The sequence below is a fragment of the Cheilinus undulatus genome, linkage group 20, assembly GCF_018320785.1.
Source record: "Cheilinus undulatus linkage group 20, ASM1832078v1, whole genome shotgun sequence".
Lineage (NCBI taxonomy): Eukaryota > Metazoa > Chordata > Actinopteri > Labriformes > Labridae > Cheilinus > Cheilinus undulatus.
The window spans coordinates 17819166-17847055 of record NC_054884.1 but is presented as its reverse complement, the minus strand read 5'-3'; the positions used below and the strand labels follow the sequence as shown (position 1 = coordinate 17847055).

Genomic DNA, 27890 nt, shown 5'->3' with positions numbered 1-27890 from the left:
GAAGCTCTACATATGATACTTCATTTTATTTTTTAATTTGACCCACCATATTTTCCATTACCGGCAGGTCCATAGGGGCTTCCAGCATATCCTGGACAGTGATGAGACAAACAGGTTATCCTTGATCACACAGTAAGACAGAATATAAGGTATGTTCTGTCAACACATGGACTGAGAATGAATTCACTTACATTTTGAATCAAGAACTATATCTATTTCCACAGAATCAGTGAGAAAGTTGAAATTGCAATAATGACACAGGCTTACCATAACTTCCTGCACCATTAGTTGCTCTGTTGAGTGGCTGTCCACCAAACTGCAATCCACCAATACCTGAAACAAACACAGGCAGACAATAATGGGTAATGAGAAAGTACTTTATCCGCAAGGTTTTATCTTTAAACATAAAGCCTTAAATTATTTAAATGCTGAAACAGGACAAACAAGCACTCACCATACTTTGTGTTTGATTTTTTTGCACCCATTCCCATAGGCTGACCACCATTAGGCATGCCACCCAGTCCTGAAACATTAAACAATATCTATAAATGTTTAATGCTATCAGGGCATGTCTTGTATGTTATTTTATTTTCTAAATACAGCTCTTATCTGTTGTGTTCTACAGGATTAATATGGTTTTCATACGTACCACCATACATGCTGCTGGTTTTTCCATTTGGACCAAGACCAGCAGACTGAGGCTCAAACTGACTCATTCCTGTATGAGTTCATGAGAAATGTTAGTGGTTTATTGTGATACTAAGAGACCTACAAACTGGATATTAGATATTAACTGTTTTTCAAAGTGAGGGTCCTGAGGGGCTGACCAGAGAGCTCTACAGGGGATGTGGAAGCTTAAAGTAAAAAGGGGGACAAATGGAACAAAATTAAAGACCAACTAATCACTTATTTTTGACAGACACTGCATCAAGGCATCTTGAAATATATGTGTTTCCTTCCGTATCAATCACTTTAATAGAATAACACATACAATTCTAGCGGCCAGAATGTGAATATTGTTAGGGACTGAAACGAGGAGTAATCACTGCCATTACTACTATTCATGTGACTCCTGAAACTTATTGAGTATGAATTCAACAGACCATTTTATAACAGATAAGAAAAACAATATCTACTGAATTAATAAGAAATATTTTTAATGTTAACATAGCAATTGATTATTGATGAGACAATAATTCTAATAAACTGTTTACAATAAATATGTTGAATGATGAGACTAAAAAGATTATTACTTTCAGTTTGGGGTATTTCTTATGTGCAAAGAATTCAAGACATTTTTCAAGAGTGGGGGAACTTGCTGGAGATAAATGCTAAATGGGAGTCCTTGGCAGGGCAAAGTTTAGGAGCTCCTAGTCTTACAAGCTAAAAGGTCCTGCATATCAGCATCATGGATTTCATCCACTCTGATCTCCTCTATTTTCACACACATAGTAAATAATCCAACATCAGTAATAGTTTTTGTTTCCTCAGAACTCTTACTGGTGTTTGGTTACTATTACTGTTTTGTTTCCCTGCTGTAGATTATACTCTGGATTATCCTTCTTACAGGATAATCTCACTTTTCACTCGTGCTTAAGTCATATTTTTACATCCTCTTACCATCAAGTCCAGCAGGAATCACTGGGGCTCCATTGTAAGGACTCTGCTTGGCACCACCTGAATAATAATCAAAAAAAGACATTATTAAGTCTACATGTTTTACATTAAGTTTGTCCTAATTTTGCAACCCTAAACATACCGAATCTGCCACTGGCAGTAGGTAAACCTTGTCCAAGACCTAAAAAAAAAAAAAAAAAAAAAGATTTTGTTTTATCCTTTTATTCTTAATCATGTTAATGAAAGTAGCAAAATACACACTGATTTAAGTAAAGAGTTAATAAGTTTCTTCATAAGATAATGCTTACCAGCAAACTCTGGCTGCACACCAGCACTGTAGCCATTTCCATTTCCATTTCCATACCCTAAAGACAAAACAACAAAACCTGCCTTACGTGGTTGGATTAAGATTTCTAGGCTGAGATGAAAGGCCTTCAGTAACTCCATGTTAAAATCGCATACAAATAGTTATTATATGCATTTATCATTCAAGCTTTTGTTAATATTTCAGCCAACATGATTTGGACTTTGCTGCTGAGCCTTGACCCGCATAACCTAGAGAAAAAAAAGGCTCATTTTTAAGAATTTGCAACGTTATCTTTTTTTGTGTTGGTCTAACAAAGAGCCTTCACTTGTAGTTTATCCTTCTTGTATTGCTCTTTTTAAGGCTTCTCTGATTTCCCCCCCAAAGTTGCCATACCCAAACAGAGTAACATCACATGATTATAAAGCCCCTTATAGCAAATAATGATAATCAGCTTCATAAATCCTACTGGCTTGACTTAAAGGAACTTATAGTAGAGCAATTCAAGGATTGTTTTTGCATATTTCGTTACAGATGTGACTCATAACTTCTTTAAACTCACCTCCATATGGATTTCCATTTCCATATCCAGCTCCAAGGTATGCTCCCTGTCCATAACCTGAGAGCAAACAAACAATTTATGAAAATACACTCCCATCTTCATTACAGCCATTAATGAACGCTACGTTGTCAGTGGAGGGCGACTCACCAGGCTGCTGAGGTTTCCCTGCATAAGGATTTCCAAGTCCTGAGGACACAAACGGCATACTTTGAACATTTTCTTGGACATTAAAAAAAAAAAAAAAAAAAAAAATTTCACTGATGTTTATATTGACAGTATTTATTACCAGCTCCATATCCATTGCTCAGTCTAGGGACAGGGTAGCCTCCTGCTCCATAACCTTTGGATAAACAAAATATTATTCATTAGTTCAGGGACTTCCAATCTTGGGAGGGACACATCAAAAAATTATAAGGATGATCAGACCATGCTAATATATTAGAATTAGTAAAAGTATTAATAATCCACAAAGGGGTAGAAAGGGGAGAGCTTTCTGGGGCCCAGCCAAACCTGGGGGACCATGGTAGTCAGCAAAATCATGATCCATTAGAAATCTAAGCTATAATAGCCATATTTTATTTTTGACTTTGAATATTACCCACTCTTATCAAAGCAACAAATACATGAAAATGAATTTTATCTATTTATGCTGTAGTACAATATAGCTTTTAAAAAATGTTAACCCCTTGTCTTTAAAACAGAGTGATCTTTTTTATGGTAATGTTATTAATGTGGATAGGGTCAGAAAATGGTGGCAAAATGGGTTCAAAGTGGCTAAAAAGAGGCTAAAATTGATGAAGTGTCAAAAAGACATTGAAAAGTTAGCAACAAGTGGCAAAAATTGGTGAAGAAGGGCAAATATTGGTTAAGTTGGAAAACAGGGTCAACAGGTGGTAAAGGGGGAAAAAAGGGATTTAAAAGGACAAAAATGTAACCTGACACGCCAGATGGATTTGTTTCACACATCCATCTGGAAAACCTTCCATAGACAGTGTTTGGGAAAAGGCAGAGGCTTAAAAAAAAAACTTGGAGGGTGATTAGATTAATGTTCTGTCACATTTTTACGGGGCAATCAGAGCAACAAAACACATGACGTAGCAGCTACTGAGCTGCGTCCCTACTGAGGAGTAAACTCCATAAAGAACTGCATAACGTGAACCATGGCGGCTGCAGACATGTCAGTACACGACTTTTGTCGTTCTTGAAAAGAAAACAACTCACTGCTGTTCTTTGTTCTTCCTTTAATGAAAAAATGTTGTCAAGTTCTGATAAAACTGGTGCTATAGCAGCATCCATGCTAATCTCTTCCGCCATAATTGCACCGGCCTCTTGTTGCTGCTTGTTTACGTCACGACTCCGCCGCGCTCGAAAGTACTGCCTCTTACTCCTGATTCGTCCTGTCATTTTTTAACCGGGCCCAAACAGTTCAGACGGGAGCTTTACAAGATGGATTCACCAGTGAGAAACACGAAAAACAGGCAAATCCATCTGCTTTTGCAGGGTTAACAAAATGGGCAAAAAGGTTTAAAGTGTCAAAAATAGGTGACAAGAGGGAAAAAGCAGCAAAAATGTGCAAAAAGACAATAACTAAGTGAAGTGGGAAAATGGGGCAACACAAAAGGGGCAGGTAAAGTGAAAGTTTTAAATTCACAAGCACAAGTTTCTTTTATTTATTCAGATATTTATGTTTATTTCATTCAATAAAACAAAACAATTCATATCCAAAGTTAAATCTGTCACTTTGAATGAAAAGGAGCAGAAAGAAGAATAATCTTCACATTTAAATATTTTATTCCATTCAAAAAAAGTTTTTTGAGGTTTAATCAATTTTTAATATTATTTAATTCATTTATTTATTTAGTTTTTGGAGGGGTGCCAAATAAAAATGGACCTCTACCATTGGCCACAGTTGGCCCACAAGCCATAGTTCAGACATCCCTGTGAGGTTTTCCCCTGTAAAACCACAGAGGAGCAGACATTATAAATGAATAGTTGCCACCAGAGTGGGTCTGTGCAGGGCAAGTAACACAGCATTCATCACATTCAGGACATTACAGGTTATTTCTTTTTTTTAATGAAGTCATAGTTTTCAGTTAAGTATGCCAATTAGAAAATTTATATCTCTGTATTGTTTTTCCCTGAAGCAGACATCGAAAAGCATCTCATCTAAATGTCTTCACATGGGAAAATAAAAATGTTTGATGTCACAGTAGAAAAAAAAGGTTTCTTACTTGGTTTGGTTGTTTTAGCTCCTCCCCCATTAGAATATCCCCCTGCACTGGCACCATAACCTAAACAATGTCAGAAGAACACCTTTATTAGGCTTGGGGTATGTTTACATTCACGAGGATCAAAGCCTTTATTTCTTTAAATAAAAATTCTGTTTGCACCTGCAAAACACCAACAATTTAATAAACCTAAAATTAGAAAATAAAGTATGAAGTACCATTTGGCTTAGAGCCATATCCATTAGGAACACCAGCTCCGGCTCCAAAACCTAAAAGCAATTAAAAAATGATACACTTAGTTGATGAATAACAAAGACAAGGGTTTTTTTATTGAATTAAATTAAAATGTGCAGTGTTGTATCATTTGCAGTTTCAGTCATATACAGGTACCTTTAGTGTTGGAGCCAGAAGAAGCTCCAGCACCTCCATTATAACCTGAAGAGACAAAACATCAGTTCTCAGTTTCCATCATCACCTGCTTTTACTCACTGTAATGATCAAATTTATTGTTTTATATGCAAAACACAAGAATATAAATTCAACATGAAGTTGAATGTTTCTCTAATGATCCACTGAGCTTAAAACCACCCAGTTTCTTTAAATGCCAGTCTACATGAAGTAAGAGCAAAAGAACACATTTAAAGATTTTGGTTAAACAAATGATAATATAATAATAATTCAAATGATTCTTCATTGTTCTAGCCCCAGGACTCGTCACTACTTCCTAAATGAAAAGTCACACACCAAATTTCTGAAACTTCTAGAGACCTACAGAAATGAACACATAACATGAAACCAGCTTTTTAATCCCCAGACTGAGATTGAAATAAATCTAAATTGATAAGAACAACCTATGTTTATTTCGCAAACAAATGAAAGAGAGTAAAAGGAACTATCTGGATGCATGTCAGCTAAGGGCATCCAGACATCCTAGATTTTTTGCCACAGTTTTATTTCAGGGCAAACATTCACAACCAACTTTTGGGTTGGTTGAGAGCCACTTTTTTAAACTTTCACTGCTGGTGCTACAGTAGTACTGTCCAGTTACCTGGTCGAGGGATCTTCATCCACTGCCCATTTGGTACTCCTGATGGTCCACAGTCTACAATAATAGTGGGAAGATGTTTGAAGAGAATAGTTCAAGATTACAATGCCGCACACTCAGGTATGTCCAAACACCTGAGAAACCATTACTGAAATGCATGTGATTTTAATCTGCATGGTTGAAAACTACTTCAAAAAGCCATTTTATGATATAAAACTAATTTTGAAAGCCAGTGTGGTCAGTTTTGACTGTATTGTACAATAAAATTGTGTTCTTTCTCAAGCACTAATAAGACAGAGTTAGCTCAAGCTAAGATTTGCTGTGTGCTAGGTGCTAACTTTAGCACAGCAACATGCTGACATTGAAGAGTTGTAAGCTTTTGAGACACAGGTTTCCTTCAACAATACTTAAAACAGAAAATAGGACATGCTGATGTTTGGTGCCGATGTAATTCATCTCATTTAGCATTTTTAGCAGTCTACTTAGTTAGCATGCTAACTTCCTCTTTTGAACTAAACACCAGGTCAAGATGAAAATGATGTTGATGAACTTTGTTTTGCAGGTTTTTGCTGAAGTCAAAGTGAGAAAAGTAAAAAAGGAGAAAAAAAATTGCAAGATTTCGTCTTCAATATGACATATTTAGGGCCCAAGCACCAACATCGGAGCAAGGATCTATTCATACTGAAGGAATTCTTCTCTCTATTATTATTCCTGCAAATAAATTGCTAATTTGGTGGCCTTAACATGCCCCAAAACTCACCAAAGTTTGCAGATGCTCCGATCCTGGTGAAAATGAACATGTTCTAGTGCTTCAGTGCATGTCTGGCATGAAATGGCTCCTCTAATTTTAGGGCCCCTCAACATAGTTCAAGGGGATCTAAAGTTATCCCCATCCCAAAAAACAGGCCTCTTTTATGGTGGTTAATGACTTTAACCTGAAATAAATTTTGTATAGATTATTCTGTGTTCTTCAAAATTTTCTGGCAAGATAACAGTATGACGCTGAACACACCTACACGCAAACATCTCATCATAGCACCCTCTACTGGCAACAGGAAGCAACAATTAATGGGCCATTACTGTGCTGGAACTGTCAAGCTCAGACTTTGAACTGAAATCCTCAATATCTGTCCACAGCACTGACATGTTTCATTGAAGGAGGCTTCCCTGCTAATGGCAAGGATTGTACTACCTCGCCAATTTCACAGGAAGTTGGTGTAACTCATGAAACATATGATTTGCTATAAATTTCTCATGTATGATCAAGGTCTGTCCCACTACACATTGAAACATTAATTTCATGGTTTTGCTATAGCCCCACCTACTATAAGATGCCAGTACATATTACCATCTTGTTCTGTTATACTGCTACCTAGTGTTTATAGCCAATACTACCTTATATACAAAGTGGAGTATAGTTATTATTCTTGATTCACTGACAGTCCTATGTGGTCTCTCAGCTGTGCTGCAGCACACTGCACAGGTTGCTAACACCGGGATGCTATCCTCCAACTATTACCGGCATGCACCAGGGTGCAAGGGCCCTTCAGTGCTGCTAGCAGCCCTAGATCTTTAATGATTCTTACAGCCATGCAGTGGGCAGAATTATCTATTAATCAAAAAGAAGAGAGTAATAATTACCAGGTCTGGCTGGTTTAGCTCCCTGTCCTTTGGACATTGTAGGTCCTCCTCCAACCTCTGAAAACCAGATCAGACAGGATACAAGATCAAAAACTTGGTTGGAAATAACAAACATACAACTTTTTCTTTATAATGACCCACTTCAACACAGTACAACAAAGTAAATAAAAATCTAGGGGTTAAGCTTTGTAATTCATGCACTGAATGGACCACAGCGACGCAAAGACAAACATCAAATAAACCCAAAAGACAGCACAATTTGGCTAAAGTAACACACTGCTCAGAAGAAGTCAGGAAATTAACCCATTGTGAATTTGTCTATTTAACCTGAAACAACTGTTACAAGAATGGCATGGCATTTTGGGAAACTGCTAAAAGTAAACCAAGACAGAGGGATAGCTTAGCTTGGCTAGAACATACAACTTAAACCAATGAAACATTTAGCTATTCTCAGTCAAACCACTGCTTAATGTTTTCAGTCAATTTTCTGAGTAATTTAACACTCAGAAAGAAAAAAAGCCTTATTTCCCAAAATGTGGCTTCAGAAGTGATGAATCTGATGCTCTAAATGAGCCAGTTTGGTCAGGGTTTCAACAAGAATATATAAAAGAAAGACATGTCTGAACACAAATTGTTGGTGAATTTCTACAACAAGAACATGCAACAAACAAAACACCATGTAAATACACAACATCTGTAAAATGGCTGAGCATTAGCTAAGATTCACTCTTCTTCACGCTTCTCTTTTTAACATTTACTCACTACATTAAAGCTCCATTTTCACATAATAGTTCTTGATAGCACATAAATATGAATCGTGATAGTGCATACAAGATTGACAGAGTGCTAGAGAAGAGTTAGAGACTGAATCTTAGCCATTAAACCTCAAAACAACACAAATCTTGCAGTTTTAGATATTTAGATGACATAAATGTACACACACTGACAGTTAGAACAAACAGGATTCGGTCCACATTTACACATGCAGTACAGAACCATTAGAGAAGACACAATCCTGATATGAATTACCAGTCGCCCCAGTTTCTCCTGCAGGTTGACCTTTGACCCCAGACCTGTCCGGTCCTGCCTCAGGCTGACTCTTGATGTTTGCTTCCTCTGGTGTGACTTCAGGAACTCCCACATTCAAAGCTTCTTCAGGGGTGATGTTGTCTGTACTTTTAGCTGACACTGTTTCAGGCACAGCTTTGGGTTTCAGGGATTTGGTGCTTTCAGGGACAGCATCCCCTTCACTGTCAGTTTCCCCCCCAACAACAACATCTGCCTCTGTGACTGTCTGCTCAGGCACAGCATCCCCAGTCACATAACCTAGAGGTTACACATTTCATCAGCATTAAGGAGTAAAAATCATTCATAAAGCTTACATCTGTAAGGAAAACAAAGTGCAATCGTACATAATCGCCATCTTCATAAAGGATCAAAAACAACTTAACCTATAGTGCACTTTTTCCATTTTGTTATGTTGCAGCCTAAAGCTACAGCTGTTTAAATTCATTTTTTATTCTCATTAACCCACACTCAGTACCCAGCATTGACAAAGTGAAAATAGAATTTTAGATATTTTTGCAAAGGTATTAAAAGAAAAACTGAAATATTATTTTGACATGAGTATTCAGGCCGTTTGCAGCAACACTAGAAATTTAGCTCAGGTGCGGTCTGTTTCTCTGGACTGTTGCGGAGATGTTTCAGACTGTGAAAAGCAAGATTCTTTGGTCTGATAAAACCAAGATTGAACTGAATGGCCTCAATTGGAGGAAACAATGTGCTGCTCATCACCTGCCCAATACCATTCTTACAGTGTAGCATGATGGTGGCAGCATCATGCTGTGGGGGTGATAAGCAGTAGGGACTGGGAGACTGGTCAGGGTTGAGGGAGAGCTGAATGGAGCAAAGTACAGAGATGTCCTCACTGAAAACCTGCTCAGAAGCACCAGACTGGACCGAAGGTTCACTTTCTAACATGACAGGAGTGGCTTAGGGACAACTCTGTCCTACAGGGGCAAAGCTAGACCCCTGACTTGAACCCTATTGAACATCTCTGGAAAGACCTGGAAATGTCTGTCCACTGACAGTTCCCATCCAACCTCACTGAGGTTGATACGATTTTCAAAGAAGAATGGTAGAAAATTCCTCCAATTTGGGAAAGCTTGTTGTGTCATATTCAAAAAGATTTGAGGATGTAATTACTGCCAAAGGTGCTTCAACTAACCACCGAGTAAAGGGTCTGAATGCTTATGTCAATGTGATACTTCTGTTTTTTTCTTTTGAATAAACATGCAAAATTTATAAAAATTCTGCTTTTACTTTTTCAGTATGGGGTCCTGAGTACGCTCAGATTAACGAGAGAAGAAATTAATGTAAAGAAATGTAGCATCAGGATGCAACATAACAAAACATAAAAAAGTGAAGGGGGCCTGAATGGACTGCAAGTTGCTGAAATTGCAAGCTAAACATGGTCCATATCTAAATACTGCTTGTTGTTTTCACACATGCACTGAAGTCCCCAAAGTCCCACAGCATTTTCTTGCTGAGCTGCAAATGTGAACAAACACCTTAAACTTTTAATACAACTTCAGACTTTTTCCCCCCAGTAAAGCAAAAGTCAGACTACACAATCTTATCCATTGCGATCATCATACAATTGGTGCTATGTTCTAAAATGGCATGTAATACATAAGAGTTTATGGTTTACAGTAGAAGGATTGATATTTCACAGGTACTGAGCATTTACTTCTTATTTTTAGAAGTTACACCTCTGCTTAAAATATTACAATGTTGTGAGTCAGGATGCCCTTCTAAAAGGTGATGAGCAAGTACTGTAGGGTATTTGGGTGTTTATATTTGAGATTTTGGTACGCCTTCCAGCTCTTTTTGTTACGTGAAAAGAAATGTTCCAGAATATCTTGTTCACTCGCTATGATTGATTTTAGCCAGGGCAGGGTCTTGTATTGATCTTTGCCTGTGGCCTTTAAAGTACTAAAATCACCCCTGCACACAGCAGGATTGGGCAACAATGCCAAAAATATTTTGTTCAGGTTATATTTGGGAATGTGCAGTACACAGTGATTTTAACTTTAGAATAAGTGTAGTATGAAAATCTGCCTCTCTTTCAGTGTTGTATTTTATAAAGCTCCAGTGCATGCTGAATATTACCATTTATACAGAGAGTAGATGGTAAGTTGGTACTTTAAAAAAGTGAATACAATTTTTTTGCTGCAGTTATACAGATATTTTTCCCACCATCACTTAAAATAAAGGATTGAAATGAAATCAATCTAGAGCGACATTAAGCTTATATTTTTGAATTTCACGAGACAGGGTGGCGTTTTATTTAAAAGAGGGGTCTGGCTGCCAGCCATAGATCTCAGACACTCCCTCTTGCAGATCATTATTGTGAGATTGGTTGCTGTCAGAATGGAAATAAATGCTAAAAAATTCAAAAATAAAACCATGTAATGTTATGTTAGGTTAAGATAAAGATTAGGACACCAAAAGGTAAAAGTTAAAAACTTGAACTGCAAAATCTAATTACAAAACACTTAATAAAACTGAGTAAACAGTCTGCACACAGAAAAAAAGGTTCTTGAAAACATAATGTAGCAAGCTAACAAAAACGTTAGCTGCGAAATCTACATAAGCTACGTAGGTAGTGTGGCTAAAGCTAAAGCTCACTAAGCTTGTGGAGATCTGTATTAACAAAGCTAATGTAAACAATGTTACATATGTTGCTAAATTTTTTACACAGCTTACACAGCTAAGTTTGCTTTAGCTACATTTGCTATAGCTCGCGTTGCTAAAGCTAACTTAGGCCCTGTTCGCACAACAATGTTCTACTTTGTATTAAGTCTTTGTTATTTAAATATTCCATATGCAGACTGCAAGTTTTTAAACGTCTCTGAGCAGTCGAGACAGCAGGAAATACAACACATGCTGTAGTATAAATGCCAGGCCAGTAGTTGGTCTGATTTTGCAATGAACCAAAACATATGCATGCGTGGAGATCCTTCCTTCCTTGGAGCTGACCCTACTCGCCGATGGCAACTGACTGCAACCACAGTGTGTACGTGCGATTGTTGTGTTTTGCCTGTCATCATTGAGACAGACACGGGGGGTGTTTTGAAAGCTTTTCACTTGCTTGTTTTCAGGCACCCAAAAACGACATTCTCATGAAGACAGGCAGCCAAAACGCAACAAAAGTTTTACATTTTCACCTGAAAACATTATCATGTAAATAGGGGCTTAGCTACATTGGTCTGTGTAGTAACACAACTACACAGCTACTGTAGCTATTTTAGCTTTAGCTAAAGCTGGTGAAGCTGAAGTGTTCCACTGTTGCATAGCTACTTCTTAGATGGATCTATACATAATTTTAGCCTTGGTTAAAAAATCTGAAACTGAAATACATTGTACCAGCAAATTACAGCACTCTCGTTCTGACAGACATCTCACATTAGTGGTCTGCAAGAAGGGGCGTCTGAGTTCTACAGTCTGCAGCCAGAATGTCTTGGCATTATCTCACTTTACTTCTCAACAAGAGAAAAGCTATTCTGATTTTACAATATTCTGAATATTTTACTTCTTGCAGAAACACTTTACAGATTTACAGGTCCATGTATGGGATACTTGCCTTGAGGGAGTGCTGCTTCTGGCTCTGGTGCTGGTCCAGATGTTACCACCACTGGACCTTTAGCAGAAGGTTCAAGTGTGGTTTCAGGTGCAGGTTCTGGTTCTTGGGGAATCACTGGAGCTGGTTCTGGTGTAGCCAGAGGGATCAGTGGTGTCTTGTAGCTTTTGCTTTGTGGCACAGGTGAGGGCAGTTTGTGATGTCCCTCTTGTGTCACCATGACGATGATGCCGCTGGTGGGCTCAGGGGCGCTGGGTGCTGGACCGTCAGTTACGGCTTGCTGAGGGACAATATCCTCCGGTGCTGCGCTTGGCTGCTCAGGAGAGAGAACTTCACCTTTCAGACTCTTTCCATTTGTTGCACCTGTGCCTTTCCCATAAGGCATCTGGCCATACCCTAAAAATACAACCAAGAAACATTAGTCAAATCAAAAACACATTTTCACTGATAATTTAATAGCAGAGCGAAATTAAACACATGCATGTACAGGATCATTTACCAGGGTTGGCTGATTTTGTGAACTGTCCGTTAGGTACACCAACAACACCGCCATAACCTGTGAAACACAGCATTTTAATCGCAAATCACAAATGTGAATAAGATAAGATTAAGGAAGATTATATGAAACACAAAACTCACCATTTCCCAGTGACTTTGCACCTTCACCTGGCAACACAGCTCCTACACCTTTGTTAGTTTGTGGTTTTAAACTTCTGCTTGGGACCCCAAATCCTGCAAAAAATATTTTGTCATTGTCATTTTAAGGCAAAAAAAAAACATTTGTTTTTAAATTTCTTAAGTTAATCTAATGATTGATGACTTAAAGTTACCATTAAGCATCCCTCCATATCCACCAAGGGTAGCACCATTTTTAACTCCATGACCTCAAAGGAAAACAGAGCAAGGAGTGGCTAAGGATGGCAATTATGGTAGATTTTAATACTCAAATCAAAATGAACAAAAACATAAATGCATAAATAACGTGTACATTTATCACCATAAAACAAAATAAAGCTGATCTCAATTAAAGCTATATTCCTTTAACTAGCCTGATATGGATGCTCATTTGACTTATGGCTGCTTGTAACTCCTTCAGAGTAGTCATAGGTGTCTTGGTGGCCTCTCTCACTAGTCTCCTTGCATGGTCACTCAATTTGTGAGGATGGCCTGATCTAGGCAGATTTACACATGTGCCATATTCCTTCCATTTCTTAATGATGGATTTAACTGAACTCCAGGGGATGATCAGTGCCTTGGATTTTTTTGTACCCATCTCCTGACTTATACTTATGTATAGAGTGTTCTTTTGTCTTCATTGTGTAATGGTAGCCAGGAATACTGATTAACCACTGACTGGACCTTCCAGACACAGGTGTCTTTATTCTACAATCACTTGGGACACATTTACTGTACTCACTAATTGTAAGGCTATTAGCAACATTTGGCTGGACCTCTATTGAATTAGGTCAGTCACTTTAAAGAGAGTAAATCTTTATGCAGTCACTTACATATTTTTCTTTGACATTACCTTGTAGAAATATGTTTTCACGTTAACGTTAAAGAGGATTTGTTGTCATTTTTTTGTCATTAAAGCCATATTATATTGACCATGATTGATTTATAAACTCAATAAAAGAGGTGAATACTTTTTACAGGCACTGTAATGTTGTCCAGCAGGGAGCAGCATAAATGCAAGCATTCATTACAGAGAACTCTTTGGTTCTATAGATGAGAAAACAGATTGGCCTACATCAAAGTGAAATCAACACAATCCACTGAATTACTTTTTACTCTAACTTTGGCATTTGAAACCCTGCATACATGTTGGTGTTAAACTGTGTACAAATGTAGAAAAACAACACATTTTTAATAGTTGTTTTTACCATTGGATTTGGCTCCATTTCCTTTGACTGCACCGGCTCCAGCTCCATAACCTCAGATCAAACACAACATCACATAGATATAAATTCAAACTAAAAAAACAAAGTGCTATTAAAAACTCTAACATTAAACAGAACTTACCATTTGGTTTAGCTTGATATCCATTAGGAACCGCTCCATTTCCAGGACCTTAAGATTTAATCAAAATTTAACAAATATGTCTATATTAGGTATGTGTTTGTACATTTACTTTTTATATTTGCATGTTTTTAGGTCAAGTTCTACCTGGTTGGGGTTTCGCTGCACCTCCTCTGGAGGCTCCATATCCTTTAAAAATATAGAAAAGTATTTTAATTTTATTGTCAATAGATATCATTAATGCATTCCCAACAATTAAACAAGACTTTATAAAGAAGAGACAATCTTACCATTTGGTTTTGCACCATACATATTTTGACCATTGCCATAACCTACAACATGAAATGAAGAAAATCAGAGAAAAGTAAAAATCAGGGTTCTGAAATTTATCAGTTTCAAAATGCATCCATGTTGCGTATTGTAAATGAAGTGTTTCTGTCTGGAAAAATCTAAACCATTAGTAAAAAATAACATTTTCAAACAAGGGTTGGATGTTAATTAAAACTGTCATGTTAAACTAGTCAATAGCACTTGGTGAGGGCCCTTATTAACTAGTACTTTTATAGAAACAAGTCTAATTATCTAGAAATTTCTCGAGAATAAGGTGGTAATTACCTAGTAATAAGCTGTCATTTTGCAGAGTAAAAGCTAGAAATAATGTATTAATTATCAAGTAATTCCCATATTATGGCAATTCTCTGGTAATTAAGCGGTACTTACCCTATCCCTAACCCCAACTCTCGCAATATTGTGACAAATATCTGGCATTTAGGTGGGATTTTACCAGGTAATTTATCAGAAATAAGATGAAAATGTTCAACATAAGTTACTGGATAATTCCCAGGTATATTCTTTATTTTGGCACACTATATTAAGGTGAGCTCTTCCTGAATAATTTCAAGTATGTTTTAGGGTTAGGGGTCTAGAGTAAAATACTACCAGAAAACCAGAGAATTGAAAATACTTGATAATACATTAACAGAAGGTAAATATTAGAAGGTAAATACTTCTTGAGAAATTACTAGACAATTACACTTTATACTATGAAATTACTAGGGAAACTACTTAGATCTAATTAAAGATAACGTACTTAATATGACTCCTTATTTACCTGGTTTTGCTGGCTTGGTAGCCCCACCACTTGGATATCCATAACCTTAACAGTCACAAAAATTAAAGCATTTCACTTTGAATTTTGATTAACATAAAAAAAAAAAAACCAAAACATTTATTGCAGGATTAACCCACCATTTGGTAAGACTCCATTCCCAGTGGGGGCTCTGGCTCCAGAGTAACCTTTAAAATTGGCACATTAATTTAAGAGGCCAGTCACATTTCAAGTGGATCTGTTTTTGAATCTCATACTGTATTAAAGGTTTACCGTTTGTTTTAGCACCTTGTCCATTCGAGGCACCAGTTGTAGCACCATATCCTAAATTTATAACAGGGGTTTCAGATGCATTGGTTATTTTAACATCATAAATCATAAATTAATTAAGAGATAGAAATAGTACCTTGCTTTGGTCCTTTCATTCCTCCATTTCCATAGCGAGGTCCTAGACCTAAACCAGCACTCCCAAAACCACCATTAAAGCCTAAAAGTTCAGCATGCACATCAATGTTCACATTTCTTCATAAATCAGCAAGTGATATCAATGAAAACAGACTTCAGTGTAACTCACCTTCCCTTGGTTGAGCTCCATAACCATTATGACCATTACTGCCATATCCTGGAGAACAAATAAAGACAATTTCACTGATATAAAACACTCACTGATCACTTTATTAGGTACACCTGTTCAACTTCTCATACATACAAATATCTAATCAGCCAATCATGTGGCAGCAATTAGGCATGCAGAAACGTCAAGACAACCTGCTGAAGTTCAAACTGAGCATCAGAATGTGGAAGAAAGGCGATTTAAGTAACCTTGAACGTGCCATGGCTGATAGTCTCACAGGCTTTTAAATTGTTTTTGTAGCATGGCACATTCAAAGTCACTTAAATCACTGATTCTCTGTTGAACTTCATCATCTTAGCCATCCTGGGTCTAAGTGTTTAATATGTAAGGTTTTATGACCTACACTCACCTTGGTTTCTGGCGAGCTGGGGAACTCCCATGCCTGCACCTGAAATCACAGAAACACATGTGCATCAATAGAGCGTAAAAATGCATATTCATGAATTTTCAGGCAGCAAGGTAGCAAAAGATGGGTCACCTGCACCAAATGGTCGGCCAAAGCCTTTCATTGCTTTATTTCCAGCTGCAGAATGTCCTGTAAAATACAGGAGTTAGCTGTAGTCATGTAAACATAAATAAAAGCACAAGTCTAGAACAGTTGCATGCTCAAATGAAATGATTTTACAGTTCCTACCGTTTGGTCTTGCCCCATTGCCGTTGGCCTGTCCTGCTGCAGCTCCCTGACCTGAAAAGCAATAATTACAAAGATGTTATACCATTTTCATTAAATGTATATTCAAATGGGATTTAAAGCTGTAGATGCTGATCATAGCTGTAATGCATGTTATAATTTTTACATTACCATTAGTCTTAGCCCCATTTCCATTAGGAACACCAGATCCAGCACCATATCCTATAGAAGAAAGAGAATTTTTAAAACTCTTAGTACTGTGCATAACTTTTGGGCCTGTTTGAGCCAAAAATTGAGGCTGAAGTAAGGCGTGTTATAATAGGTTAATCTGTCTGAGGGAGCTATCAGGTGGGAGGGGAGATTGACAACCCAGGTCGTGCTCTAAATGTCCTTGCACATCACTAGGGGCTTGGGAAAATAATGTGTTGAAAAAATAACAAATTCCACACCTTTAGGGTGGAGTAAAGGGTGAATGTGATGAGTAAGCGTGGTATAAGGTAGTGTCCTGGCAGGAAGTAGGGTTGCCACGAGCCTCTGGCTATGCTGTGTGGATGACCAAATGGCTGAAAAACTGCTGGTGGTCTCCAGGTGTAACACCAGGCCCAGACAAAAGAAATGCCATTGAGTTTGACCTTGGCTGACACACGTGTGTGTTGACGTGTTCCTCTTGACTCTGGTCAACCTCCTGTGCTCCAGTCCTGCACCGTGGCACATCGGGCCCCCTAATGAATCCTTGGCTCCCTATATGCCTAAAACTTATGCACATGACTGTATGTAGAACACTTGGGAGCTAAGTGCAATATTTTGCCAGTTCTACAAGATGACATCCTCCTCTTCCTGGCACCTAAAGTCTTTTTTTATGCTGCATATTAACCAACCAGACAAACAACTCTAAAGTTAGAAGTGCTGGGTGATGCAAGGACAAACTTTTGGCATCTAAAGCAGCAATTTTTAAATCAAAACCCTTTCAGACTTCTTCAGATTCCACTCCCTTTAACCAAACCTGATTATGATAAATTATTGTATCAGTAAATACATATTAACATAATAATGCTTACCTTTAGTTCCAAGTCCACTTTGTGCACCTGCTGCAGCACCATTACCTGCAAATATATACAATATTTATATTTACTGAAGTATCTTTTAGCAGTAAAAAGCAACAAACAAGTTATTAACTTTAAAGTTAAAAAAATTAGGCAATACATTTATTAAAGGAAAAATAATCAGCGATCAAATATATCTCGTGATGTTGTAAGGAGTCAAATGTTTAAAGCTATGCGGTTGTAAGAGTTTAGAAGTTTAAATGGGTCGTAAACTAAAAAAAAGTTTGCCCTTGAAATCATATGATTTAAAAATACCATTTCCTTTAGTAGCTTGTCCTCCATATCCACCAGCCTGTGCGCTGTATCCTGTCAGAGAGTGAACAGTATAGTTTGACTGTGATGTTGCTCAGCGTGTGCATGTACAGAACTTGTGTGTGCTGCTCCTCATTTATGGGACGTTTTCATACCATTGCCTTTCATTTGTTGTCCATTAGTTGGACCAGCTTGAGCTCCATATCCTGCAACAAACACCAGGATTTATTACAACTAATAGTCATCAATATGAGTTAGAACATAGGCGATGTTGCAAAAACAAAAACAACTTCTTTAGATCTATTGCCTTCTCGAATCATATGGAGACCTGCCTATGGCATTAGACATTTCCAGCTGTGTATTATCCAGTCATGCAATTATATTATTATAAAATTGGACAACTTAACAACTATATAACAGAGAGTACCCACCATTGCCTTTCATTCCAAATCCACCTGCTGCAGCACCATCACCTGCAAACATAACACATTTTTCTTTATAATCTATTCAGAGCAAATAAATGAAAGACATTTCATCAAAATGGTCTGTCACCATTTGATTTGGCTCCAGTTCCAACACCAGCTACAGCCCCATGACCTAAGAGCCAAGCATGGAAACAAACACACAGAGACTACACATGAGTGTTTTGGTAGGGATTTGAAAAAATATCACAAGTGGCTCACATAAAAATATGATTCATCTCTGATATGATACATTATCAAATCAAAATACCGTTGCCTTTGGTTCCTTGTCCACCGTATGCACCAGCCTGAGCACCATAACCTTAAAGACAGAAACACTGGACATAAGTGTGTTTCTGTTTGAGTGTGCATGAATGCTTAATGAGAATTCATTTGTGTCATACCATTGCCTTTCATTTGTTGTCCATTGGCCGGGCCAGCTTGAACTCCATATCCTGGAATAATGACACCAGAATGACTATGACTGCACTGCAGCAAATAATGGCTGAGGTGAAACTTGTGAGGGAGAATTTAAAACACAGACCATTTGATTTAGCTCCATTTCCATTGGGTAGAGCTGCTGGATTTCCTCCTGGAATTAAAACGCACATACAGAGAAAGTTTGAGGACTGAAGTATTTGTCAGTTATTTTAATCATTCCATTTTCAATCGGTGAAGTTTTTGGGTTCAAGGCTGAGGTTAGATTTCACTATAACAGCACTCCTGTGAGGGTTTCCAGGGCAGCTGTGAGCCTAAAACTCAGGAAGATGTTCTGCTGTGCAGATTAAGACAGATGTTAACCCTCGGATGTTAATTTAGATGTCTTTAATGTCTTTATATGTATGTTGTAAGGCAAGGCATGTTTTTTTATACAGCACATTTCAGGCATAACATAGGTAAAAGAAGCATCAACACAAGATAGACAACACAGATGCAAATATTACAATATAAATAAAAGTACTAAGTACATAAAACAATTGAGAGAATAAAGTCAGTTCAAAAGAGGCATTAAGTTAAAATGTATAAATAGAATAATACAATCAATTACAAAAGGCAGTTAGGACTACAATGAAACTTAGGCGTGAGGTGTAGGGTTTATTCAAAGGCACATGAAAACGTTTTCCACCTGGGTTTAAAAATATTCAAGTTTGGGGCTCATCAATTTGCTCCAGAAATGTACTCTTGGTCTGTGCTGGTCAGTGACTTATAAACTACAAAAAAATTAAAATATATTCTAAAATCATCTGGGCACTGGGGTTATGTGTTTGATGTCCTTTACTTTGGTCAGGAGTCTCGCAGATGGATTTTAAATGAACTACAGCTGTTTAACAGGCTTTTTCTGGAAGGCATGTTAGAATACTATTAGAAGAATCTATTCTACTAGAGATAAACTGACCAGCTTCTCTGGCTCTGTACAAAGAAACTGCATAGAAACAGTACATTTTAATATTTTGAGAAAATCTAAAACATAAGTTAACATGTATGTTGTCATAATTGCACAAAGCACACTGGGTAGTGATGTAAAATTGGTGCATTGTTCTTCCTAGGGAGCGTTTTCCTTAAAGCTTTTTTTCATTCGAACCATTGTTGTGCAAGAGTGCATTGCACAACAATGGCAGCAATGTCTAAATTTATTTGACATGTTCTCCAAATGGAGGAATCTACATAGTTTTATGTTTGACATACATACAAAAGACACAAATGTTAATCCAACGTATCAACATGTCTTGACATACAGGGTCCCTTTAAACAGAATCTCTTTGGGCAAGAACAGAAAATCTGTCTGTGGGGACAATAAGACCCCATTGTCAGGGACACTATAGCCCTGTTATTACTGATTATCTATACTGTACTTATTCTTTTATTTTTTCCATATTTCTTTTTGGACCTCATATTCTCACATACTTTATATTTTCTTATTTCTAGTGCATAAGTACTATAAATGTTTTACTTTGAACTTTGTTGATCCCTTTGAAATGCTTTTGTGCTCTTTAAATAAGATTGCCTTGCCTATAAGGAGCTAAAAACGACCAAAATCCCCTTTTAAACCACAGGATTTGAGAAAAGTTGTTGAACAGAGACCACATATTTTGCATTTGCTGCCATCTGCTGGTTTAACTTGATATCAAATAGAGAGATGGGTCCCCAAAGGAAGAATACAAACCCTGTGATTTTCCACCTTGTCCATTTGCGACACCAGCAGCAGCTCCATAGCCTTAAACAGAACAAAAAATATATTTATGATTCAAATAAGCCAAATTTACATTTAAAAACAGCATTTCTTTAAAAAAACAGACAAGTCTGCAAAACAGATTTATGTCCCTCACCCATGCCTTTAGAAGGGTATCCACCATATCCATTCTGTGCTCCCATTGCCTGACCCACACCTAACAAAAATTGTAAAAATCAACAACTTTAAAAATTATTCTGAAAAGATAAATTTGTGTCTAACCAAATAAAACATGAATTTACCTTTTGATGGCATCAGCATTCCTCCAACGCCTCTACCATTCCTACCTGGAAAGATCAGAACAGCGAGAGAAGATCTGTCTTCATGGAATCCAACAAGAAGAATTTTGTGTCTCAGAAATACAGAAAGTGAAGATAGTATTGATTTACCATTAAGCTGTGGTCCTTGTCCATTAGATACTCCAGATGCTGCGCTGTATCCTAAAACATCATAGATTTTATGTAGATAAGCAACACATCCACAGTAGTCCTCTTCCTTACTACACAGGACAGGAGTCCTGCATTATTAGGATCAACTTTACGGCTAACTAGCACAAACATACTAAACGATATTCACCAAGACATTACAAATGATATTCATCATTGCATTATAGACAGCGACAGTGAGCAAGGAAAGAGGTTTTCTTCAAACTAAGTTATAAGTTGCTGTTAATGTTTGCAGATTAAAAATGTGACAAATATAAGACACTGATCTTCCATTTCAACTTTAAAGGTGCAACATGTAGAATTTTTGCATTGTCATGTCTCCTATAATTAAAAAAAAAAAGACTTTTCCTATGTTATGAATATCTTTAGTTGAACACTTACATTACTTTAAATATTTACAACGTTTTTCAAAACCAGAGATATCTTCAAATTTTATAGTTTTATGGTGTTTTGTCATCAGGCCTGCTCACAGGTTTGGCCAGACCCCTGACAAACCCAGAGAACAGGCCCTCCCCAGTTATGATGGCTATTATTGGGTTCTGATGTTAGAATAATTTATTCATGCTACTTCTTAACCCATTTCACCACTTTTTCCATCCATTATTGATGCATCCTTTTGCCACGTTTATCCTAGTTTTGCCACTTTTTAAAAACTGCCTTTTGCCCTTTTTTGCCACAGTCTGGCCTATGTTTGTAATTTTTTTTTTGTCAAGTTACCATTTTTTCCCTATTTCTGGAACATATTTTTTTGCCTAATTTAGCCACCTTTTGCCATTTTTGCTGCTTTATGCCTATATATAGCCAGGTTTTATTCATTTTTGTCCCTTTTAGCAGCTTTTTACCAATTTTTTTTCAATACTTTTTGCCAATTTATGCCATTCTGACCACCCTTTGCCCCTTTTTGGCACTTTTTATCCATGCGATCTTTTGCCAATATTTGACCATGTTTTGCCACTTGACACTTTTTTGCTGCTTCTTGTCCGTTCTTGCCACTTTTGCCCATTTTTATCATTTTTTTAAGCCACCTTACCTCAGTTTTACCACTTTCCCCCTAATTTTAACCCCATTTTGCACCTTTGCAGCCATGGTAGCATTGTGTTTTGCTAATTTTTTTGCTGCTTTTTGCCATTTTCTGCAACTTCTTTTTGCCAACTTTTGCCACTTGCAACCCATTTTGTCTCATCCCAATAAGTCTATTCTTTTCCAAAAAAGTTTTCTCAGTCTTTTATACTTTATTTATTCGCATTGTTAACATCACTAATAAGGTATTTCTGCATTAAAAATATGGGTTTAAATTTTAAAAAAGGTATATTGTACTACAGCATAAATAAATGAAATTATTTTTTGTTGCTTTGATCAGAGTGGTCATTATTCAGGCATAAAAAAAATATGGTTATCACAGCTTAACTTACAATGAACCAGGATTTTGCTGACCTCCATGGGCCCCCAGTCTGGCTGTGCCCTGAAAGCTCTCCCCCATATCCCGCCTTATGGTTGGCCTTGCTTGTCAATAGTTGCAATAACAGAGCTGCCATGGCAGAAATAAAATGTTTATCAGTGCCATAGAAACACTGGATGTAGCATAAAAATGCTACATGGAAGCAGGTAGAGCCACCAGAAGCTGCCGCTCTGTTGCTGTACCTCATTCATGGTGGTGCTGCTGACTTGTGATGGAAAACCCTTAACACTTGAACCACTGTTGGCTAATATTTACCCAAAGCTGTTCTTCAATTGTGTCTAACCTCATACTGACAAAATTTCAATATCAGTTGTTGAATATCCTAAAAGTTTGTTTTGTTGCACCTTGTGTTGTTAAGATTGTTTATATAACTCAATTTTATAAATGGCTATTAAGGACCGCCATGCAGCTAAATTTTATCCCAGAGGAAACCATCAGTGTTCCCTCTGTTTTATTTCACACCAGCAGATAAACGATAGACATTTTCATGGAAAACCTCCCTTCTATTGCTGCACTGCCTAATCAGAAAACAGATCAACCTTCAACATGGATACCACAAGCAAAAGAAAAATATCCGTTATTGTCACATGTTACATGAAGTTTCAATTGATTTGCCCAGAGCTTTGAGTGAAGAAGAATCTGATGATGGGGAAGTCTCTGAAATAGAATCCTATTTTTGGATGATGTAGAGGACATGGTACCATTTTAAAAGCCAAATAAAAGCGAAAAAAAGGCTTCTTAAAGCATGCTGGATGTTGTTTTTTTAAACCCTGACCCAGAAGTTTCCCCTCCCCTCCTCACAATCATTTTTGGCAGTCCCTAAATTACAACCTTCTAAAAAAATCTCCTGGTTTCTCAGAGGTGTGCCAAACATTTTGGGGAAGTAGTGAGCAGAGACTGAGTGAAGTGAAAGGAGTGACTGTGTATACGCAGTAAAACTATTCTCTTCTCCTCTCACAGTGGGATGTTAAATTTAGATGCCTGCTGCCACTGAGGCTGAGCCTCCTTTGATTTCTCGAGCTGAGACCGCCGGCCCAAAGGAAAGAATATATCGTTGTTTCACATCATCACAAGAAAAGTTAGGACCGCGGCACACACCAAAAGAGCAAAGCAGCAAGAGTTTCTAGGATTTCAGTCTAACAGGATCGTTTGAAATTTGACGAGCAAACCAGAGCATCTGAAAGACATCCGACTCATCTTTTTTTTTTCCTCTCTGAAGGGCAGCATCTGTGCACAAGAGTGTGGAGTTTGTAACATTTAAGATGTTATAGGAGACTTAATAAATGTATGGTACTTGCTCAAAAATTCATATCTATTCAGGAAGGATATTTGTCCCTGTCATTTCAGACCTATAGTACAAAATTGTGCAAGTGTAGCCAGTTACATTGTCGTTTAATAGAGTGGAAGTAGCCTCTATTGTAAATAAAAATAGCGATCTACTGTTTGTCAGTTAAGGATGCCCTTATTGTATTACTGTAATTAAACTAATATTGATACACAACAAAAGTTTTTTTTGTACACAGCTTGTTTGTAGTTCTTTTTCTTTTCAAAAACCACAAAACATGCAGTAAAACAATGAGTTTAAAGAGTGGAAAGACATAAGACATTGTTTAATATCCATTAAAGCAGTGGTTCTTAACTGGCAGTTTGGGACCTAAATGTGACCTACCAGGGTTTTTTTTTAGAGGGTTGCAAATGTGGCAGAAAGTCAATAAGTGGACGTTTATTATTTTACTGTAATTCCAGGGATAACAATCCATTTTGGGTATTCACGCACAACTGCTGCAAGTTTCCATTAACTCTCGTCTTTAGGTCACTGCTAGCTACTGACTGACGTGCATGGGTTTTTGCTAAGGCGTCAGAAAATGATTAGTTTAAAACTTGAGCAATTTTCTAAAAAAAAAAAAAAGTTTCCATTCAATTTGTTTTGAAATGTCTCCACAAATGTGTTTACATTTTTCCTTTTGATCAGGAATCAGAAGTTTTGGGACAACTTTGGCACACACGTTTGCCATGTTCAAATTTCGTGCAAAATTTGCCAAACTGACCCTTTACCAATGGAGATCATTTTTGCTATCCTGCTTATACTGAGTCCTCGATCATTTTGATAGATTTGTTCAATTTGTTGAATGTTTTCAGAAGTTTTTGATGTGCATGGGCATCATGTGCTGTCAAGTTCATATTCACCAAAAATTTCAAGTTAATGCGTTGCTCCACTTTTAAGCTTCTAACACCTTAGCAGCAACATGTACTTCAATCAGTAGCAGTGAACTAAAGATGTTACTTGTTGAAAACGTACAGCAGTTGTGCATGAATATTCAACCTTTAACACTCAGTGTGACTGTGAACCATGTGTTTTTTTACTCATAAGCACTCTCATTATTACATAGCCATATCTTGTTATTAGGGCTGTCAAATGATAACATTTTTCAAACTGAGATTAATCTCTGTATTTCTGTAGTTTGTGATTAATCAATCCTTTCCATCACCATTTTGAATTGAACATTTTTCTGTATCATTTTTGATTTTTCAAGCTAAGGGCAAAAGACTTCTTGTTTGGATACAGACTTGCTTTTTAAAGGTAGATTGAAGACTTTAACATAAATCTAACCATGGAAAAGGAATTTGTTATGGACTAAAAAGGAAATAAGGAAACACTAAAAAGCTAAGAGTTTAATAAGACAAGATACTGATGCCTTTCGACTCATCTACTGAGCTATCTGTGAGTTTTTAAAGTGAAATGAGACTTTAAGGAGCACTGGTGGACATATTTTACATCACTGTGGCTGCAGGGAGACGCTGCAGTAGCTCAACCAAAGTGTGTTTAAAAGGCCATTAAGGCATATTAATTACAATTTAAAAAAATAATAATAATAGTGCACTAATTGTGGATCTTAGTTAATCACAATTAATGTGATTAATCTTGAATTTAAAATATTTTTGTTTTGAAAATTTTGGGTCAAGATCTCCAATAAAGTTGGTGGTGGGTCATGATGCTGGACCAGCTGACAAGCACTTAAGTCAATGAAATTCAATGTAGGTCACTACACTAGAAAAAAACAAGCTGTTAGATAATTTTATCAATAAGCTTCTCTAGATAATTGAATGAAAAATAATGATAGTTTAGAATAAAAACAAAAGTTATATGTATATTTGCCAGTCTGCAGATTAATCAGTCAGAGTAATCTTTAGATGAAGTAATGTACTCTGTTCATATTAAACGCTAGATCATTGAGTCAACAGTCTATATCAATGGACCATTACATCCTTAGAAATTAACCTGGGGCAATTTCAAAATTGTTAGGGTAAAATTTTGTGTATATTTGTTTGATTTTCAGACATAGTTCAGTTTTAGGAATCATTTCAATGTGATTTTGTCATACATGTGTAATACAGTCCTCTAGAGACTACCTACAAGACTTTATAACACCCTCACCATCATCCTCCCACCTTAACTCATGGAGAAGGAAACCTTATTGAAATCCTTTGCCAGTCTGCACATGTAGGTTATAACTTAAATATAAATTCATTACACAGATTCATAGGCAGATCACTAGTATGATTTATATTTGATCAAATATAAAATAAAAATAGATATCACAGTCCTAACATTGTCTTTGGTATGACCGACTCTGGACAAGGCCTTCACTCACCCGTTGTGTGTGTCGTCTGCACCAGCCAAAGGACCATCGTCCCCTGAAGAAGTATCCGTCCCAACATGGTGGACCTGAAGGGGGAAAAAAAGCCCAAAAAGTGTCAAACCCCAGAAGGAGAGTGGGGATGTGGAAGGTGAAGCTGATGTGTGTTACATGCACTGATTGTGAGGGTCTCTTATACACTCTGGTCTGGGGGCGTATAGATGCTCCTGTTGTGCAGACCCTCCCCCACAGCAGGGGAATACACACACTAACTAAATAATTGGTCACTTAAAGCACATTAACACTTAAGAGAGAGAAAGGGGGGCAAAGAGAGGGGGTCATCAGAGCGGACACTGACTGATGAGCTCCAGACAGTTTAACAGGATCTGATCGTACATTCTAACAATTTCTTAATTACTTTATTTTCTCTTATAAGAAGCAATCTTTGTAATGTTTTCAGACAAGGAGTTTTCTGTCATTGTTTTTTGTTCTTTTATTTTCATCAATCAAGAAATGCAAAAGAAAAGAAAAAAAACAGAAAACAGTGTAAAAGAAGCCAAGAACAGAAGAGTAAGAAATACATCATATGAAAGAAAAATAGGTTGAAAATAGCTGCAGATAACTTAAAGCGTTAACTCTCAGCTCCTGTGAGGAGTTTCTTAGAGACAATGAAACAGACTGGAATTAACACTATTGCCACCAAATGGTCCATAAAACTGAACAAGACCATCAGCGACAGTAATGATCATTTCTAAGCTGTTGCTTTTCAAGTCTTTAACTACAGTCACAGAGTAAGTGTTTCCTGCTTTCTGGTGAAAAGTCAATTTGTAAAATGTTTGACTGTGAAAAGACGAAAGGATAACATTTAGGTACAATAAACAGAAGTTTAGCTTCAAGCGGGAAGACCAGTTCATTTCCATTCATCCTTTCAGTCATTAATAATCACTCATTCATGCGTCTTCCTTTTCCTGCTCTAGAAATCAGCTGGTATGGACGTCTACTCAGTTCTGAGCCAGCCCCATTCTGCTACAATCTCTCCCGATGCAATTATCCTGCTGCTGTCATATTTTAAAATCTGTTGTCCTCCCCCCCAGCTACCTCCATTACATCTCATTGTGTCCAGGTCCAGCTCCTTCATAGTATAGTAAAAAATTTAGGTAACTACAGTCATGGACGAAAGTATTGGCACCCCTGGAATTTTTCCAGAAAATACACCATTTCTCCCAGAAATTTTTGCAATTCCAAATGTTTTTGGTACACACGTTTATTTCCTCTATGTGTATTGGAACAACACAAAAAAGCAGAAGAAAAACCCAAAATTGACTTAATTTTACACAAAACTCAAACAATGGGCTGCATGGCAGTGCAGGGGTTAGCGCTGTTGCTGTTGCCTCAGAGCAAGAAGGTCCCTGGTTCGCTTCCCAGTCAGGGCCTTTCTGTGTGGAGTTTGCATGTTCTCCCCGTGCACGTGTGGGTTCTCTCCGGCTTCCTCCCACCACCAAAAGAATGCTCATTAGGTTAACTGGTGACTCTAAATTGGCTGTAAGTGTGAGCGTGCCTGTCTGCCTCCATATGTCAGCCCTGCGATCGACTGGCGACCAGTCCAGGGTGTACCCCGCCTCTCGCCCAATGACAGCTGGGATGGGCTCCAGCCCCCCCGCGACCCCCAGCGGGATAAGTGGCATAGAAAATGGATGGACTCAAAGAATGGGACAGACAAAAGAGTTGGCACCCTCAACTTAATATTTGGTTGCACACCCTTAGTAAAAAAAATAACTGAAACCAATGGCTTCCTATAACCATCAACAAGCTTCTTACACCTCTCGACTGGAATGTTGGACCACTCTTCTTTTGCAAACTGCTCCAGGTC

General features: G+C 37.4%; 1 protein-coding gene across 1 annotated transcript in view; it reads right to left on the bottom strand.

Moving 5' to 3' along the window:
* The window catches only part of cmn (calymmin), a 35118-nt gene that overhangs the window by 5609 nt on the left and 1619 nt on the right, over positions 1–27890 (bottom strand). Inside the window, exons 2-42 of the mRNA XM_041816109.1 lie at positions 26036–26109; positions 20867–20976; positions 20720–20764; positions 20575–20634; positions 20412–20462; positions 18652–18702; positions 18519–18569; positions 17942–17992; positions 16603–16653; positions 16435–16485; positions 16279–16335; positions 16150–16188; positions 15741–15788; positions 15573–15653; positions 15440–15490; positions 15307–15354; positions 15170–15214; positions 14349–14390; positions 14206–14247; positions 14062–14109; positions 13923–13973; positions 12870–12923; positions 12679–12771; positions 12539–12595; positions 12043–12435; positions 8427–8723; positions 7398–7454; positions 5760–5813; positions 5102–5146; positions 4930–4980; positions 4715–4774; positions 2770–2823; positions 2631–2669; positions 2484–2540; positions 1926–1982; positions 1760–1798; positions 1621–1677; positions 650–718; positions 455–523; positions 268–333; positions 47–91 (exon numbers count right to left, since the gene is read on the bottom strand). Of these exons, the coding sequence (XP_041672043.1) occupies positions 47–91; positions 268–333; positions 455–523; positions 650–718; positions 1621–1677; positions 1760–1798; positions 1926–1982; positions 2484–2540; positions 2631–2669; positions 2770–2823; positions 4715–4774; positions 4930–4980; positions 5102–5146; positions 5760–5813; positions 7398–7454; positions 8427–8723; positions 12043–12435; positions 12539–12595; positions 12679–12771; positions 12870–12923; positions 13923–13973; positions 14062–14109; positions 14206–14247; positions 14349–14390; positions 15170–15214; positions 15307–15354; positions 15440–15490; positions 15573–15653; positions 15741–15788; positions 16150–16188; positions 16279–16335; positions 16435–16485; positions 16603–16653; positions 17942–17992; positions 18519–18569; positions 18652–18702; positions 20412–20462; positions 20575–20634; positions 20720–20764; positions 20867–20976; positions 26036–26109 (2860 nt within the window). The remainder of the gene's footprint in view (positions 1–46; positions 92–267; positions 334–454; positions 524–649; positions 719–1620; positions 1678–1759; positions 1799–1925; positions 1983–2483; positions 2541–2630; positions 2670–2769; positions 2824–4714; positions 4775–4929; positions 4981–5101; positions 5147–5759; positions 5814–7397; positions 7455–8426; positions 8724–12042; positions 12436–12538; positions 12596–12678; positions 12772–12869; positions 12924–13922; positions 13974–14061; positions 14110–14205; positions 14248–14348; positions 14391–15169; positions 15215–15306; positions 15355–15439; positions 15491–15572; positions 15654–15740; positions 15789–16149; positions 16189–16278; positions 16336–16434; positions 16486–16602; positions 16654–17941; positions 17993–18518; positions 18570–18651; positions 18703–20411; positions 20463–20574; positions 20635–20719; positions 20765–20866; positions 20977–26035; positions 26110–27890) is intronic.